At 41.1% G+C, this 15,920-nt stretch overlaps 1 protein-coding gene across 1 annotated transcript in view; it reads left to right on the forward strand.

Moving 5' to 3' along the window:
* LOC143210999 (zwei Ig domain protein zig-8) overlaps positions 1-14,504 on the forward strand; it is a 53,865-nt gene extending 39,361 nt beyond the window's left edge. The window contains exons 3-5 of the mRNA XM_076428380.1: positions 2,775-3,003; positions 4,231-4,530; positions 10,851-14,504. Of these exons, the coding sequence (XP_076284495.1) occupies positions 2,775-3,003; positions 4,231-4,530; positions 10,851-10,951 (630 nt within the window). The 3' untranslated portion in view covers positions 10,952-14,504. The remainder of the gene's footprint in view (positions 1-2,774; positions 3,004-4,230; positions 4,531-10,850) is intronic.
* Positions 14,505-15,920: the final 1,416 nt, after the last annotated feature.

A 15,920-nucleotide genomic window follows, 5' to 3' on the forward strand; every position in this document is an offset into this window, starting at 1 on the left:
GTTCAAATCGTATAGTACAATATTCAGAAAGTTATCGTTTTTTTTTAGAGCGTCCGAATATTAATTTTGAATCTTTGTGCTCAATGCGCAACCTGAGCAACTTTGACATTTTGATCCTGTCATCAGGGTGACGAACCACAACTTTTCTCGTGGGCGTCGTCGATTTCGAAGAAAGTGTTTTTTCGATCCGGTCTAGTATGTATAACATACATTGCGTGTATCGCACGCGACGGATCGTACCTCTCGATCATCCTCGCAATCAGTCACTCAATCGCTCGCAACTGCTCGCCGAAACGTTATTATCCTCGGGGAAACGAGGACGGGTCACGGGTGAAAGGATATTGGTCGATATAGGTTTCGTTTCGGAGGAACTCGTCCGTGCTTGCCCTCTCCACCGTGTCCCAGAAAATTGATGTGTCTCCTAGCCAGAATCTCGTCGTCACGTAAACAGAGGACTCGGTCACGAGTCTGCGGGATTTTCGGTTTAATATGGATTAGCATGGGAATATAGGAATACCTCGTTACGTGCTCACTGCTCGGGATTCTCTGTGACACTGTAACGAGAGGAACCAGCGGACACGCAAAAAGGAGACGAGATTCTCCAGAATTTTATTAAAAAATTCTATTAAAACGTATTTGTTTCTGGTTTTCCACTAATCCTGTTTGAAGGATCAAACCACAATCTAAAAACTACTTCATAATATACGTGTAGAAGGTATATGTTGTTAAACAGAAACATTATTTTCATTTAAATTTTTTTTGGAAGCTGTTTTTCGGATTGACATACAATTTTGAAGTTTTTCGCTCAAAGATTTGTATACAATATACCATTTCATCAATGCTTCAATTATCGGACTGGTTACAAAAATTTCGTGTTGATTCCTCTTGATTAAAAGCACATTATATTTCGTTTGAAACTGCTGCTACGGTAAATGAAAAGTTTTAATATCCGTGTGGTACACCATACATTTCTGATGGTGAATTGACTGAAATTTTTCAGTCCAGATATTCCCAGTCCTTTGTAATAATGACAGCCGACAATCGATATTCCAGGGAGCTTGAAATAAACGAGTAACTAACGTGTAGAACCTGGCGGAGTTGAAATTTCTGATAAAAACGTTGATTTCGAGTATAGATTAATATTTCCGCGGAAAGGCGAGGAATTAATTTGTACGTCGGATACTTTAGCTGCGGGTGGCGAGAGCATACACTCGCACACGGCCGATGAAATTACCGTGGTACCCAGGAGACGTCAAAGTTCGCCGTGGCCGAAGTTTAAATGTCTCCTTCGTCGAAACAAATTATATATTACACGGACGAACGCGGCAGGCGTGTGCGGGTGACGGAAGTGGGCTCGTGCCGGAACTTCTGACCCCGTGTCTCGACCTAGTGAAATATTTAGCGGTACAGAATGACGAGACAGTGCTGAAATATTAACTCTCATAGAGACGCCTCTCCGCCTTGAACCCTTCCAAGAAATGTTCAGAGATTCCCCGTTGCTCGCCTAGTGGGGATACCTGTATTCTTGAGAGCAAATTTTTCGGCGCACCTTGAATAGTTTCGAATCTCTTCGCAACCATCCGGAGACCAATGCTGCCTCGAATATCTTGAATACTTCATCCCTTGCTTGTCTTTGGGTAACAGCTACCCCTCTTAAGGGAATATTCTGGTTCAGAACTTTTCAAAAATTAATCTTTCTTGGTATTTTCTTCGAGTGCAGCCGTTCTCAACACTAGAACCAGGAACAAATGCCTCAGCCTGTGATGAGACTTCGTAGAATTTGTTTTTAACTTGTTTCTTCATAAAGATCAGCGATCAAGTTTGGTTCACATTATATTCACAATGTTTTCATGAGATTTACATAAATTATATGGACTGTGAGAACAGTGTTAACGTTAGTTTAACAGAACCGAACAAGACTACACCTATGTACCCAGAGTGAATGTAGGTATTATACCAATAATCTTAATATTGAAAACAATACAGCCAATAAAAATGACTATATCATTATTCGAAATATTTCTTACATTTTTCATTTTGTTTATAGTTAATAAATGACTAAACATTTCAGTATTCTACGAGTAGATTGCACCAGTTTCGTATGTACATAATCATGAGAAAAAAGACATATAAAAAGGAAAGATTCTAGGTCGGTAGAAATGTTTCGTTCTCGTTAAACGAGCGGGAAGGTTAACACACTTTCAAATAAGCTAGAGAGTATGTACATCGTTTCTCCGGGATCACGAGGCTGATGTATTCGTCAATGAAGCTCAGTATTAAAACGTAATGCCACGTGATTACCGATGCAGTGGCGCTCGAAAAAAATTAGCACAACGTCAAAGACGTCTACTCGTAAATCGTTTCGAGACATCTCGAGTGCCGTTACTTAACTTGAAGACGCTCTCCCAGACTGTTTCAATCTCATCGGCAAGCGCGAGGCTTGTTTTTACGGGAATATTTACGAGGTTAGGTCATCCGCCGTCGGAATTCGTTATTCTTACGCGTCGAAGAGCTCGTTAAGCTGGCTGGCGAAGTAACGGGGGCATTGTTAGAATACTAATCGCGTCTGTCGACTGTCGAACAACGAGAAATAAAAGGAGGCAAAAAGAATCTACCCGTTTGAAGTTGAAACGCGAACGTATACTCTATCTCGTTATCGGGGAATTCGCTTAGCAATCGCGGGGTACGCGGTTATATTCAAAGAAGCCGCGTCCGCATCGATGTCCACCAACAAAACCATCATTGACTCTTCTTTGAAATTCCGTTTGTGAAAGGTATCCTGGGTCAGGGCGAGGGACATTCACATTTTAACGGCGGGAGCGTACACCTACACGAGCGATCAGCGATTCCAAGCGCTCCACGGGCAAAACAAGGGCCAAAATAACGAGTGGTCGGAATGGACGCTTTACATAAAGTGGGCGCAGGAGAGAGACCAGGGACTATACGAATGCCAGATATCGACCATCCCCGTCAAGTCGCATCAATTTCGCTTGAACGTCGTCGGTAAGTTAACAAGCCCGTTGCAAATTCTTCGACATCCGCTGTGAATCCCTTCAGTTAAATAAAAGTACGAGCTTCTATTAGGTTGTTGCATATGAAATGTCCGCTTTTAGAATGCAACTCTTAGATAACGTTTTATTAGGTTCTAAAGAAAGAAATGTTTTAATTGCAATTTTATACCAATAAATATTTACCTTAATTTAATGAGTTATATATAATTTTAAAGCTTGTTTTACGCTCTATTTAATTATGCTTTTGATATTTAATTTTATTGAAATTTTTATTAGATTATTTGGCCGTCGTTGCCAGCGCGAAACTTCTGATACCAGCGCTGCACTGTGCATTCGTTGACACTTCCTTCGCCCCATACTTCGTTGATATTCCGAGCCGCTTGAGCTTCGGCCTAGTTTGAACTCGTAGAAAAAAATAATGCGAAAATCGCGTTTTGACATCCTTAAATAAAAGCCAAATATTTTAATAAAAATTTGAATACAATTAAATATCAAAAGCATAATTAAATAGAGCGCAAAACAAGCTTTAAATATAACTCATCAAATTAAGGTAAATATTTATTGGTATAAAATTGCAATTAAAACAAACGAACAAAAATCCTGCATTTCTTTCTTTACAACCTAATATTATATAAAACTTTAAGGTACAAAGCTAATCCTCAACACTAAACGTACCACGGTCAAATGACCGGTTCTAGATTTTTTATTTCACAATTAATGAAATTATAAAGATGCTTTCATAAGAAATTATTTAATAAGTATCTTTATTAGAGCACGTATTATAATAAGAATCGCGCAAAGTCTAAATTAATTCTTGTCATTTTCGTAAGGCAACCACGTGTCTGTTGCTTTTATAGTTTTATACTTATTGTAGAATTTTACTTTTAAATAATGTTTATTTCAACGTTAACCAACATTATGCATTATGTGATTTTTGGTCAAAACATGGTGATTAATTAACGTACTAGTAGTTGATGGTAACAATCTTGTAAATGAAAAACGTGAATGACCATAATATCTTATTTTTACCGTAATACAATCAAGAAACTTAAAATTTTTAGATGGAATACATTGGGCACGCAAAATTGCGTTTGTTTAATGTCACTCTTAAAAATCGGACATTTCGTATGCAATAACCTAGTACTTATAATTTTGAAACACCCTGTACAAGTAAACCAAAGGAGGACTCGATTACGAACGAAGGGATTTTTGGTTGCAGTGCCGACAGCGACGATACTGGGCGGTCCAGACCTGTACGTGGGCGCAGGTAGCACGATAAACCTGACGTGCGCTATACACTTCAGCTCGGAACCACCAGCCTTCATCTTTTGGTATTACAACGAGAACGTCTTGAGCTATGACAGTCCCAGGGGCGGCGTCTCGGTGATAACCGAAAAGGGTGGCGACATCACCACCTCCTGGCTCCTTATCCAGACAGCGCAACCCTCGGACTCTGGGGAGTACAGATGCAAACCCAGCAATGCCAATACGGCGTCCATCAAAGTTCATGTACTGAATGGTGAGTGTTTGCACGCCCGATTACCAACTCCGTCGACACGGTGCAGTGGGGCGATTCTATAATAATGGGGCTGGGCATTGCCACCAAATTTCGAAGTTCAAATTTGGTAATTCGAGTGCATTCTCATGTACACGAATGATGGACACGTGATTTGTTGTTATTAAAGGACCTACAGTGACTTCCACTAATATATTCGGACACTCTTAAAAACACCGTAACTTTTCAAATATTGGACCATGCGATTTGAACTTTTTTGGAAAGCTAGAGCAATTAGTTTACTACAGGATGTAAAAAGAAATTTTTTCAAAAATTGCATTTGACCGGAATTTTAAAGAAAATACTAAATGTTGCATTTTACAAGTTTTTTATGCGGGCCTATATTGAAATTTTGAAAAATATGTTTTGTAGATCTGCGTGGGTTATATGCATTGTGAAGGTTTCATAGAAATCGGTTGATCCGGGGAAAAATGACAGTCATTGAAAGATGTAAGAATTCTTAGATTTACTGCTGTTATAGGCCGAAAATCGTGAAAATCTGCAATTTTTACCATCTTTAAACGCTTGTAGCTCATTGCAACTTCGACCGATTTTGACGAAATTTTCAGGATATGTTTAATTGAAACAGATCTACAAAACGTATTTTTTAAATTTTCAATATAGGCCCACATAAAAAAGTTGTAACATGGATCTTTTAGTATTTTCTCTACAATTCCGACCAATTGCAATTTTCGAAAAAATTTCTTTTTGCATCCTGTAGTGAACTAAGTGTTCTAGCTTCCGAAAAAGTTTGAATCATATAGTCCAATATTAAAAAGATTATCGCGTTTTTTAGAGCGTCCGAATATTAAGGGGAGTCACTGTATGTGGTTCAGCCATTAATAATAATTGATAAAATCGATCATGTATAACGTACATTTTTTTTTACCGGATGTATAATCTTCGATTCGGTTTTATCATCCTGTTGGCTAGATCATATTGCTCTACATATCCTCCTAGATTAGCGATCACCTATCGTTCATCGATTCTTTTGTCCATTTCTTTTACGTAGTGTCTATCTTAGTTTCCTCTGGACTATCTTTACATTCTTCAGTGATGAATAGGTTCCAACGGATGTGTCTTTTAATTACTTGCTCGCATATTATATTTCGAATTATTTCATTTGTTTAATAAAACAGATTTCGCTGTGAAGGTTTAAATTCAAGATGAGTTTTAAGTTTGAAATAAATCACATGGTATTTGACATTTTATTTCCCGTACAACATTGTTAGAGCAAGTATAAAAAGAAATTCTACGTGAAATTCTACGTGATTTATTTTATCAATTATTATTAATGGCTGAAAAATGGTACTTTCTATTTTTTTCCCTATTGTTACTCTTTTTCAAGATACATTTTTAACGCTGTACTTACACTGATAGACTGCGGATTTTTATGCATTTCTGGAGAAATTAATTGGGTAAAATATAAAACTTATGCTGTTTTCACCGTAATAAGACTACATATTACGGGATATAATATTTTTATTTTGCATATAGATCCGTAGTCTACTGATAGAGCTTAGAATTATTCAACAAAAGCAAAATACACTCGCGCGACTCATGGCAATGTTGATAAAAGAATACCGTGACGCTCGCCGGTTCGTGCATCATTAACTCAACATTATCGATTATTTAAATGCTTGAACAATTAAATGCTTCGGGCTCGTTAATTTTATGACTCGGTGCCAATTGTGACGTTCTCAATTGTGTCGCCACGCTCAATCAGACAGCCGAGTGTTTTCAACGAGATTTCTATAGCCATTCAGTTAATAGTCTCCCATCCTCTTATCAACAAAACTGCGATATTTATTAACCGGAATGACCGGGGAACAATGGAATAATAGATAAAGATAATGTCGACCTCGGCGCGGGTATCTTCGAGTTTCTACGCGTTTGGAGCGCACAACGCAGCGATCAGCTTATTAAAACGCGGCAATTACGGAGTCTGGAAGTTTTCTCCGCTTATTGAATAACGCGGGGGAGAGCAGGGCCGTACAGGAAACAAGTTTCGAAGCGGCAAGAATGTTTACCGTTCCGTTCGTCGTTCTCCCCGATACGAAACGCCTCGCCGCCGGAATAGTTTCGTTAACGCGGCATTTCAAACGTAATTCCCTGTGATTTTCATTATTACGTTCGCGGGTGTAACAGTTCCCGTTCCGGGCATTTTTCATCAGCATTTTTCTACTGAAACTTTCGCAATGTCCGCCGTAATCACAGAATTCCCCGAGCATACTTTCGCGAGGTCCGCCGTCGGCGACTGCGCGGAGAGTTGCTCCCTCGGTTGCGCTGCTAGCCTCTTAGCTGCATAGATTTTTAAAGTGTGTACTTGATCGTCCATCAGAAGATGGCAGCGAGTAACATGTACGGGCTTGTACGGGAATCGCTCGACGAACATAGCAAGCGCGTGTGACCGGAACACACAATGCACATCTATCAGCTCATTTTAAAAATGAATTGTCTCATATCGGTATTTAATATTACTTTGTAAATATTCAGCAATGCCGAAAATGTCGATATTGATGAAATTTAATAAAGATCATAATTAGAACAAACATTTAAAAATTAACATTCCGTGAACATGATTTTTGATCCAGAAAGTTACCAAATTTCTTTGGCGAATTCTGCCGAATTTATATTTAACATTCGTAAAAAATTTTTGTTTTTAAATGAAGAGCACTCTGATATCTTGAATATGCATACCTTAAATTTATAATTACAGCTTGTCATTTCTTAACACTAAACCTACCGAGCGCTAAAAGCAATTAAAATGTTTTTGCTTAGAAAAATGACAAGACTCTACTTATTTAGATTCCGTAGAATTTCTATAACAATATGTGCTTGGCTAAAGAAATTTATCGAATCAATTTCGATGTAAGCAACTTAATAATTTCAACAAATTGTGAAATGAAAAATACAAAACCGGTCATTTGACCGGCAGTGGTAGGTTTAGTGTTAATAAGTAATTCTTAATGGACTAATGAAAGCTGTCGAAATTATTTCCCTTTTGAAGAAATCGAAATCACTGCATCTCCTGATGCATGATCAGTACAGTAGAACCTCTCTCGTTGCAACCTCAATTAATGCGCGGAAAACAGTTGGACCCTTTCACGGAATTTCTTTCGAGTCACGCGCAGTGTATCTTCTTTATGAGACTAGCCGAAAAAATTCCGAATTTATCTCGACAACCCGCTGTACACTCGCCATGACCCGGGTAAGAGGTTCAGAACCGGGATTCTTCGTTTAGCGTGCATTTCCGAAGCGGACAATAAGAGGGGCCGTCGATCTCCGCCGCAAATTCGCCCATGTAAATCACGGGGTTCTCGGATCACGGAATTCTTACAAACTTCCAGGCAGCCTCGCCTTGCCTCGCCGGTCCGAAATCGAGCGGAAATAGCGTTTCGATCGGTCGCATAAAATACTTGGCCGCCGCGCCACGCCGCGGGCGACGTTTAACGAAGAAAGAACAGGCGAACGGAACACCGATACGGTCCTTTCAATCCTCGCGGCTCTGGGCCACGGGAAAATATCACGGGAACCTTCGAATTGTATTTTTACGGCTCCCTGTCCCGCACAAAGGTGGCCTGTTCGCTGAACTTCGATTACTTAAAATGAAGATCCAAAGCTATTGGATGTTTTAAGGAGCCATTTCGATTTTTCGTATTCGATAAATCAATTTTTTGCGTTCTCCTTATGTATGTGTCATGGAATATGCGTGGGCAAGGTCGATGCACGTAATTGTCGGGCATTGTACATAATCCATAACCAGCAACAATCGCAATATTTTCCTCGTTACGAAATTATTATTGTAATGATAACATTATTATCGCGTTGCATTATTACGTCAGAAGTTTACAGGAACATTACATAATTATAATGTGTATACAGTAAACATTTCGCAAGTAATCCCAGTGTTCACGAAGCCTTCCACATTTTAGCTTGTTTGCGATATCGTAATTCAACGTATTTTCTTTAATTAGGTACGATAATTTTATGGTTTCAGCGTCAAATTTCATTAAAATTATTTTGAAATTCGTTTTACTCGCAAATCTGTCATTATTATTGGATCGTTGGAATATTTTATATAAGAGTATATATATTGGGTTGGCAAATAAGTTCGTTCGGCTTTTTACAGTGGAATAAATCACAAAAACCGAACGTACTTGTTTGCCAACCCAATACAATATCCATGCAAAATAATAATTATAGTATGCCTCTTTAAATCTTATCGATATTTAAAATATATCTGAACAAGTTCGCGAATCGCTTTTCAAGCATACAGTCTCGCGCTTACTGCTGGAAACTCGAGAGGAGACGAGTTTCACGGGAAGAGGGACCAAGATTATTAAATAGAGATTTTCTGAGCGTAAAAGTGTAGTAAACGTAAAAACGTATGAAAGATAGAAGCATTTCTTGAGCTGGTTTAATACAGGCAACCGTTGTCGGTGCGTTTTCTTTAGAAAGAAACTCATAGGGTCATGGTTAAAAGGTAAAGCAAGGACATATATTATTTAATGGAAATCTGGCCTGTGATTTGAGCAATTCAGCCCCGGCAGCAGCGTAAACAAACTCGCAACCTTCTCCCAGCTTACATCTTCCATGAAAAACTCTGTTTTCCCCCAGTTGGCAGCTGGTCGATTCGTTAAAGTCGGACGACCGAGTTGCTCGGCCGTGTTTAAAACTTCCGAGAGGCGGCCGATGCGCGGAAAAACACGAGGCTTTTATTAATTTTCGTATCTCGTGCAATTAATAGCGAGTCCCAGTAAATTCGTCCTCGAAAATATGCTCGGAGACATTTTCCACCTACTAAAAGACTTTAATGACGTTTTCGACAGTGCCATTCTTCGACGAATAAACGCCTGTTCGTCTCGAGTATTGATTTTTCGTATGCAAAGCTTTTACCAGTTTGTTTTGACGCGAACGCTGTTCACCTTTCCTCTTCCATGATGCGTTCAGCTATTTGTTTTCGAAATTTTGTGAAAATCAATTTTTTGCTGTAAATACATAGTAAAAGAAAGATTATTTGTTCTTTGAAAATTAGTTCTGCACATGAAAGGACATCTAACGCTTGTCATATAAGAATCAATGGTGTCCACCGAACAGCAACGTCGCGATTGCAACGATCCGCTGGAATCAATGTAGAACTCCAATTATACTGAAACTGACAGAGATTACGCAAGTTCTAATAACTGTCGCGCTCTCGTAATAATAGAAGTTCGTATAGTTTCCAGGTTTCCGATTGTTCGCGGCTAAACACCGCGCGATGCAAATGCAAAAGTTGGCTATGCTCAATTGAAAAAGTAGAAGTACGGAAAGTTGTATTGAATCCTCATTTATCGTGGATTATTCAGAAATCAATAGAAGGATAGACATTTAATGATTTCTTAATGCCACGATTTTTCAGGCAACTCTGATAACTGACACTGTATAACTTTTGCCACGTGGTATTGTAGGCGACATTGAGATGAATCCAAGATGATGTTCAATATCGGTACGTTCGTTCAACAACTTGTTGAGAAAAACATTTTTAACGCGATAAAAGTACTTACGCGTTTTTTTTTTATTAAGAACCTTTAAGAGACTTACGCGTTCATATTTTAAGATCCTTAAGTCTCCTTAAGTATTCTTAAGTCTCTGGAAGACTCTTAATAAAAAGGACGCGTCAGATCTCTTATGACTAAACTGCGGATGTTTATGCAATTTTCAGCTTCCCTAAACGAATTTTAAGAATGTGGAATGAAATATTAGGTTGGAAAGAAAGTTCTTGCGGTTTTTAACAATAAAATTCAAATGCAAAACCGTAAGAACTTTCTTTCCGATCTAATAGAATCTTATTTCCAGTGGTAGTAAGCTCTGCAGATAAACAAAAATTGTACTAAATTCTGTCGAATGTTATATTCTACCTTTTTTTGGAAATTTTCAGAAGCCATTAATGCATAAAGATCCGCAGTCTACTTATTACATTGAAAATGTTTTTCTCACCAAGTTGTGGAACGAATGTACCGATATTGCGCAGGATGTGTAGTAAAAGTTATACAGTGTCAGTTAAAAAATCAACGTTCGAACATTTTTTTCTCACATTACTCGCTGTGCCTGATAACTCGTTACGCTGATTATCTTGTATAAGATGAATAAATTGAAATTAAGGAGAAAGTACTGATCGTCCATGAAGAAATCACTACCACCTCGTGATGGACGATCAGTACAACGTGTCTCACCGACATGGAACATAATTCGTCGAGTCAGACGAAACCCAATGAATAAAAAGGACGATGTGTTTGTTGCAGGCGAACGACCGGAGGCGATGCAGACCGGAACGGCGGGACCCATTTTATCCTCGAGCTGTCTTATGGTGTCTCTGATCATTTTGTACATATCGTCGGTGTAAAAGGAACGTCGGAACGGCATGGAACAAGCGTCGCCGCACCGCTACGGCCGAGTTCGATTCTGTCGGAGTACGTTCTCGTTGAATTCAGCCCACTGTCCACCTGGATCCGCCTGTGTCAGGATCGGTAACGGGTAAAACCTATAAACACACGCTGAAACTCAGCTCCTCGCGCTTCGACTCGGCCCCACAGCCCACGGGGATGTTGGTCGGGCGAGGCATACCAGAAATAAAAAAATAAAAAGAGAAACAAGAAAACCGGCGAACGATAGCCGAGACGATCACCAAGCCGATCGTCCCCGGAAGCGTGGGTGGCGCGCGTTTCCGGTAGACACGTCGCGAGCTACGAGTCTTTCGAATCCCCAAGGCGACGAGGGGACTGAAAACGAAGTTTCGGGATCAAGGGGAGATTGCATGTCCCGGGGCTGCTGCGGCGGGAATCGTATATCGGACGATTGGCGTTTAGTTAAGATGACACGTCGACGCTAATGCCTGGAGCGATGGCGGTGGATCGCGACTCGTTCCGCTCCGAGAGAAACCGATTTACGGGAGGCGTAAAAGCGCGGAACAAGCGTCGTGCGATTCGCTTTTACGATGGGTCGAATCTCGAACGACGCAGGGCCGGTTCGCGCGGGACACCAACTCCTCGGGGAATGAAACGTGACCCGACTGCGCGATTCCAGGAGCCAAGGCTGTTCGCTTCGTCGTGATGAAAGTTCCCGCGGAAGAATCCGGGCGAGCCGTTGATTAATCGCTCGTGTTTTGCCCCTTCGCGCCGCCTTGGCGCAGCCGGAAGCGAGGACGACGACTCACCACTGCTCGAATTCTCGTTCCACAATTCCCCAGACGGCAAACGAACACACGGGAAAAATTGAGCTAAATGCGCGCACGCCGATGTTAGTATTCCGAGGCGGGATTAGCGTCCGCGCGTCGTTATCGGCCACCACGGAAAAACCAGCGCGATCACTTCCAGCCGATTAATGCTTGGGATCTCGGGCATTCCACGATTCAAAACAATTAAGGGGAAATTATTATTGCCGGCCTCCGGCCGAAATAATCGGCACGTTTTCAGCACGCGGCAAATGTGTCCTAATTTCGCGAATCGGCCTGCTGCTCGCTGGCCCGGCTTATCGATTCGCGTCGTCGAGAGGAGCCGGGTCAATTTGGCTAATTATTTGTGACGTTACATTTATTTCAATTGTCCGAGGCTCGGTCCGGACCAGGCTCCGTCGACCTGAATCCCTTTCGGAACCATAATCACCGGCCGATTCGTACACCTGCTAAAAGGGTATTCTGGTCGCACGAAGTTTTATCAATTTTCTCATTGGTATTTGAACTACATGTGTGATTTCTTTTATAGTGAACACAATGAAATTTACAGGAGTAACACATAAAATTATAGAGTGGTATATTATATTATAGAATATATTTTACGAATTCAAAGAAAAATCTGTTTGCACACCTATTCTACGACATTTATACTTAATGAGTAATGCCAAAAAAGTAAAATTGATTGTTTGAAAATGAGATACCAGAGTACCCGTTGAGTAGGGCAACGAGGCCACTTGTTTTCCTAGACTCCGTGGCAATGCTACCGTAAGTAGTACAAGCCTATAATAGTGTAAGCCACTATACTAAATCCTACAAATCTGTGTTACGAAAAAGTATTTGTCCCACTCGTACGTGCAAACAATTTTACTATTTATTCTTGTTAACGAGTTTGTTATCATTTACAATATTGCATGTTTGGTAGCAACTCTTTCTATGTACATACAAACATCGCGATCATCTGTTCGAAACTATTCCGGATATCCATTGCGTGGATTGCTGGAAGACGAAACGAATTTTTGGGACAGCCTAATAGATTTGTATGGTATTGTATAGTGTCTTACAGCATCGTCGCCGAGTGTACAGTTTCCCCGACGCGGTTCGTTTCCGTACTTCGCCCGCGTTTTATTAGTTCCGCCGGTGTATGGGCGCATCGGTGCATCGGAGTTAGATTTATGACGGGTCGAGGTGTCCGCGATCTTCTTTATACTGTTTTAATGCATCGACTGCCACGCGATTCATATAGCAGCGACTATCGTTCACACTGAACCGGGCCATCTATCTTTAGCGGCGGATATTAAATAAAATAAATTGGACAAAGGTTTTATGCTACTTCATAAAACTCCACTGATAAAGCGGTGATCGTTCGGCGCATGGAAATTTTTATCGGCGTGCTAACTATGTCTTCGCGCGCGCGGTCGTTTCGAACGGAACGAATGAAACAGTTAACAGGTTGATAAGAGATTAGAAGACAGCAGAGCTCTATTCTTGCGAACCTGTTGGGGGATTAATTCATTCGGACAGCACCTCATTGACTCCAATGGAACACGTAATACATTCTTTTCGGGCGCATGATATGTCGTCCTTGTGCAATTGAAATAATTCAGTTCAAATAAATGGCAACAGAGACAAAGCTATTAAAAGGAGAAACATATTTTTCAACGGTTCCAGTACCTCGTGATTGACTTGGAAAATTTGTAGACTGCTTATGCGATCCGAGATCTTGAAGAGTATTATCCATGCGTTAGTGCACGTATGATCTCCATTCGAACGATCCAACAAAGACAGCACATTCTGCAAATTCTTCTGCTAAAGTGTGAATCCCATTACAGTAGAACCTCGTTCGGTACAACCTCGTTGATTGCGCGGAATCCTCGTTCGTTGCGTAACAGCGATTCCCACGACGAGTTGTTCGAAGTTCTGGAACTCGTAGTGGGGATTGTGGTGACTACATAATATCCTGAGCAGCTTAGAGATCAAAGAAGCACGGAGTGGGGAACTGTTTCGAGCGAAAAGCGAGGTTCTACCGTATGAAACACAAATTTCATGAAAATCGACGTGTTGTGTTCAGATGACAGAAAATAATGAAAGTTGTTTACGGCGCGGCGTCGCGATTACCAAAGACGACACGTCATGTACACCAACGAATTCCGAAGGGCTCTTAAACTTTCGACGACTTGGCGCAGCTGGGACAGAAAGTTCCAGGGGGGAAAATAGTTTCCGGTAGACGGGAAATAATTTCTCAATCGACGGAAGAGTCTTCTAGCTAATTCCAGCGGAACCAAGAATTCCGAAGCGCTCGGATCGATCGATCGGTTCGAGTGTTCGTCTCGCGAGCGGTGCATGGTTTCGTCCAGGGTGTGTGAACGAACTTTAAAGAGCGCCGGCAAGAGGAGCGGGAGGATGAAGACGAGGAGGGTAATGTTGGGAACGCGACCACGCGTGGGTACGAGCCGCGATAGTCGAACGAGAATGTTAATGTTGAACGAGCGGCGAGCGTTGCCACAGTGGAAACGGCCATTTTCTTGGACATCGGGCAAAGTATTTCAATGTCGAAGCTTTGTACTACAGCTTCAGCCACTCTGTCTTTTGGTTCACACACTTTGAACAACTACAGTAGCGCCTCGTTCGTAGCACCACGCATATTTGCAATCCCCACCAAGAATCGTTCGAGATTCTGGGACTCGTGCAACAAGCGAGGCTGTACTAGGTATCGTTCGCACTTGATTCTGAAAAAGTACTAGGAGATAGTGAAGTATATCTTTGAAGATATTAAATGATCAGGAATTCGATATTTTATACTTCGCGAGGATATACGATCTTACATAGGAACTTCGCAGAACTGCATAGAGTTTCGTTACAAAGAATGCGGATGTCTGTGAAGTCTTGTGAAAAATAATATTCAAAGGAAATTCTTCAACATCATCGGATGCTCCTCTCGACATAGCGCGACTTTGCCCGACATTTTATAAAATCGAGAACAGAGAAGATAGTAGGCATGTCCAGTTACGTGTTTTCCTCGGTGGTTCCACTATGGCGTCGCCGTCTGGCAAATCGGCTCGTTTGCCGATCGACGAACACGGGCATTAGCGTCGACGAGCGGACACAGAAACCTGTACATAGCGTCTGTATTATAAACTGTGACCGGGTGATGGTAGTTACGTCGCGACAGCCCTGTCTCACCTGGAACCGGTGCGCTAGCCCTCTCTCACCTGGTCTAGTAATCGCGTTTGCCGCGTGGAAATCGAGTTTCGCGGCCGAAGTGGTTCCGAGCGAGTCGACTACCAACTCCGCACATCGAGGCACGCTACGGAGGATTCGACGGCGAGGATCGCAGCTTGCGGAGACAATCCGCTTGCGAAAAGACTCGCTGAAAAATTCACCATTGCTCTCAGGCTCGCGGAGATCTAGGGTCTCGCTCGGCTTCAATGGAAACTGGGTTCGATTCGCGGGACGGCCAGTTTTTGCGAAATCTTATCTTCTGTTCCGAGTAATCGTCTTCTGATCGAGAAACAGAGTAGTTCGAGGCGGACGAGTTTTCCTAATGCTGGATACACGACGGTTCCTCGAGGTTTCCTTTGTGCAGTACCATATTCGTTAATTCATACATTGTTTCACGATTTCTTTGTCGCTAGGAAGATTGCCAAGGAATGTATATATGTATGTACTTAGTTTTTACTACGCCACTTGTCAATCTGACGAGTATTTATGAACGTGCTTTATTTATTACCATCCTTTCAACATCGAAATAATTTGTAACAGCGACGACAGTCGGTTTGATGTTTTGACATTCATCGTTTCCTTGTTTAAATAAACTCTAGTCTTTACCGACAACTTCTTTCTTTTCTTTTCACGTCTGTCTCTCCTCCATCCATTACTACTGCCAAAAAATATGAACAGAAACTATTTTTTATGAATATACATATAGATTTCGCTTTTTATAAATACATTGTGATATTCATCGGTCAGTTTTCTAGATTTAGTTACCCTGTTGACCTGTGTTCATGAGATTTCACTTATCTTTACAATATAAAAGTATAAGCTAGTAAATATGTTGGTTTTGTGTTACAAAAGTAATCACATAATAATCAATCAGGCTTCTTCATCACTACACTGCGGATTTTTATGCGTTTATAATAAAACT

The sequence above is a fragment of the Lasioglossum baleicum genome, chromosome 7 (genome assembly GCF_051020765.1).
Source record: "Lasioglossum baleicum chromosome 7, iyLasBale1, whole genome shotgun sequence".
In the NCBI taxonomy this organism is placed as follows: Eukaryota; Metazoa; Arthropoda; class Insecta; order Hymenoptera; family Halictidae; genus Lasioglossum; species Lasioglossum baleicum.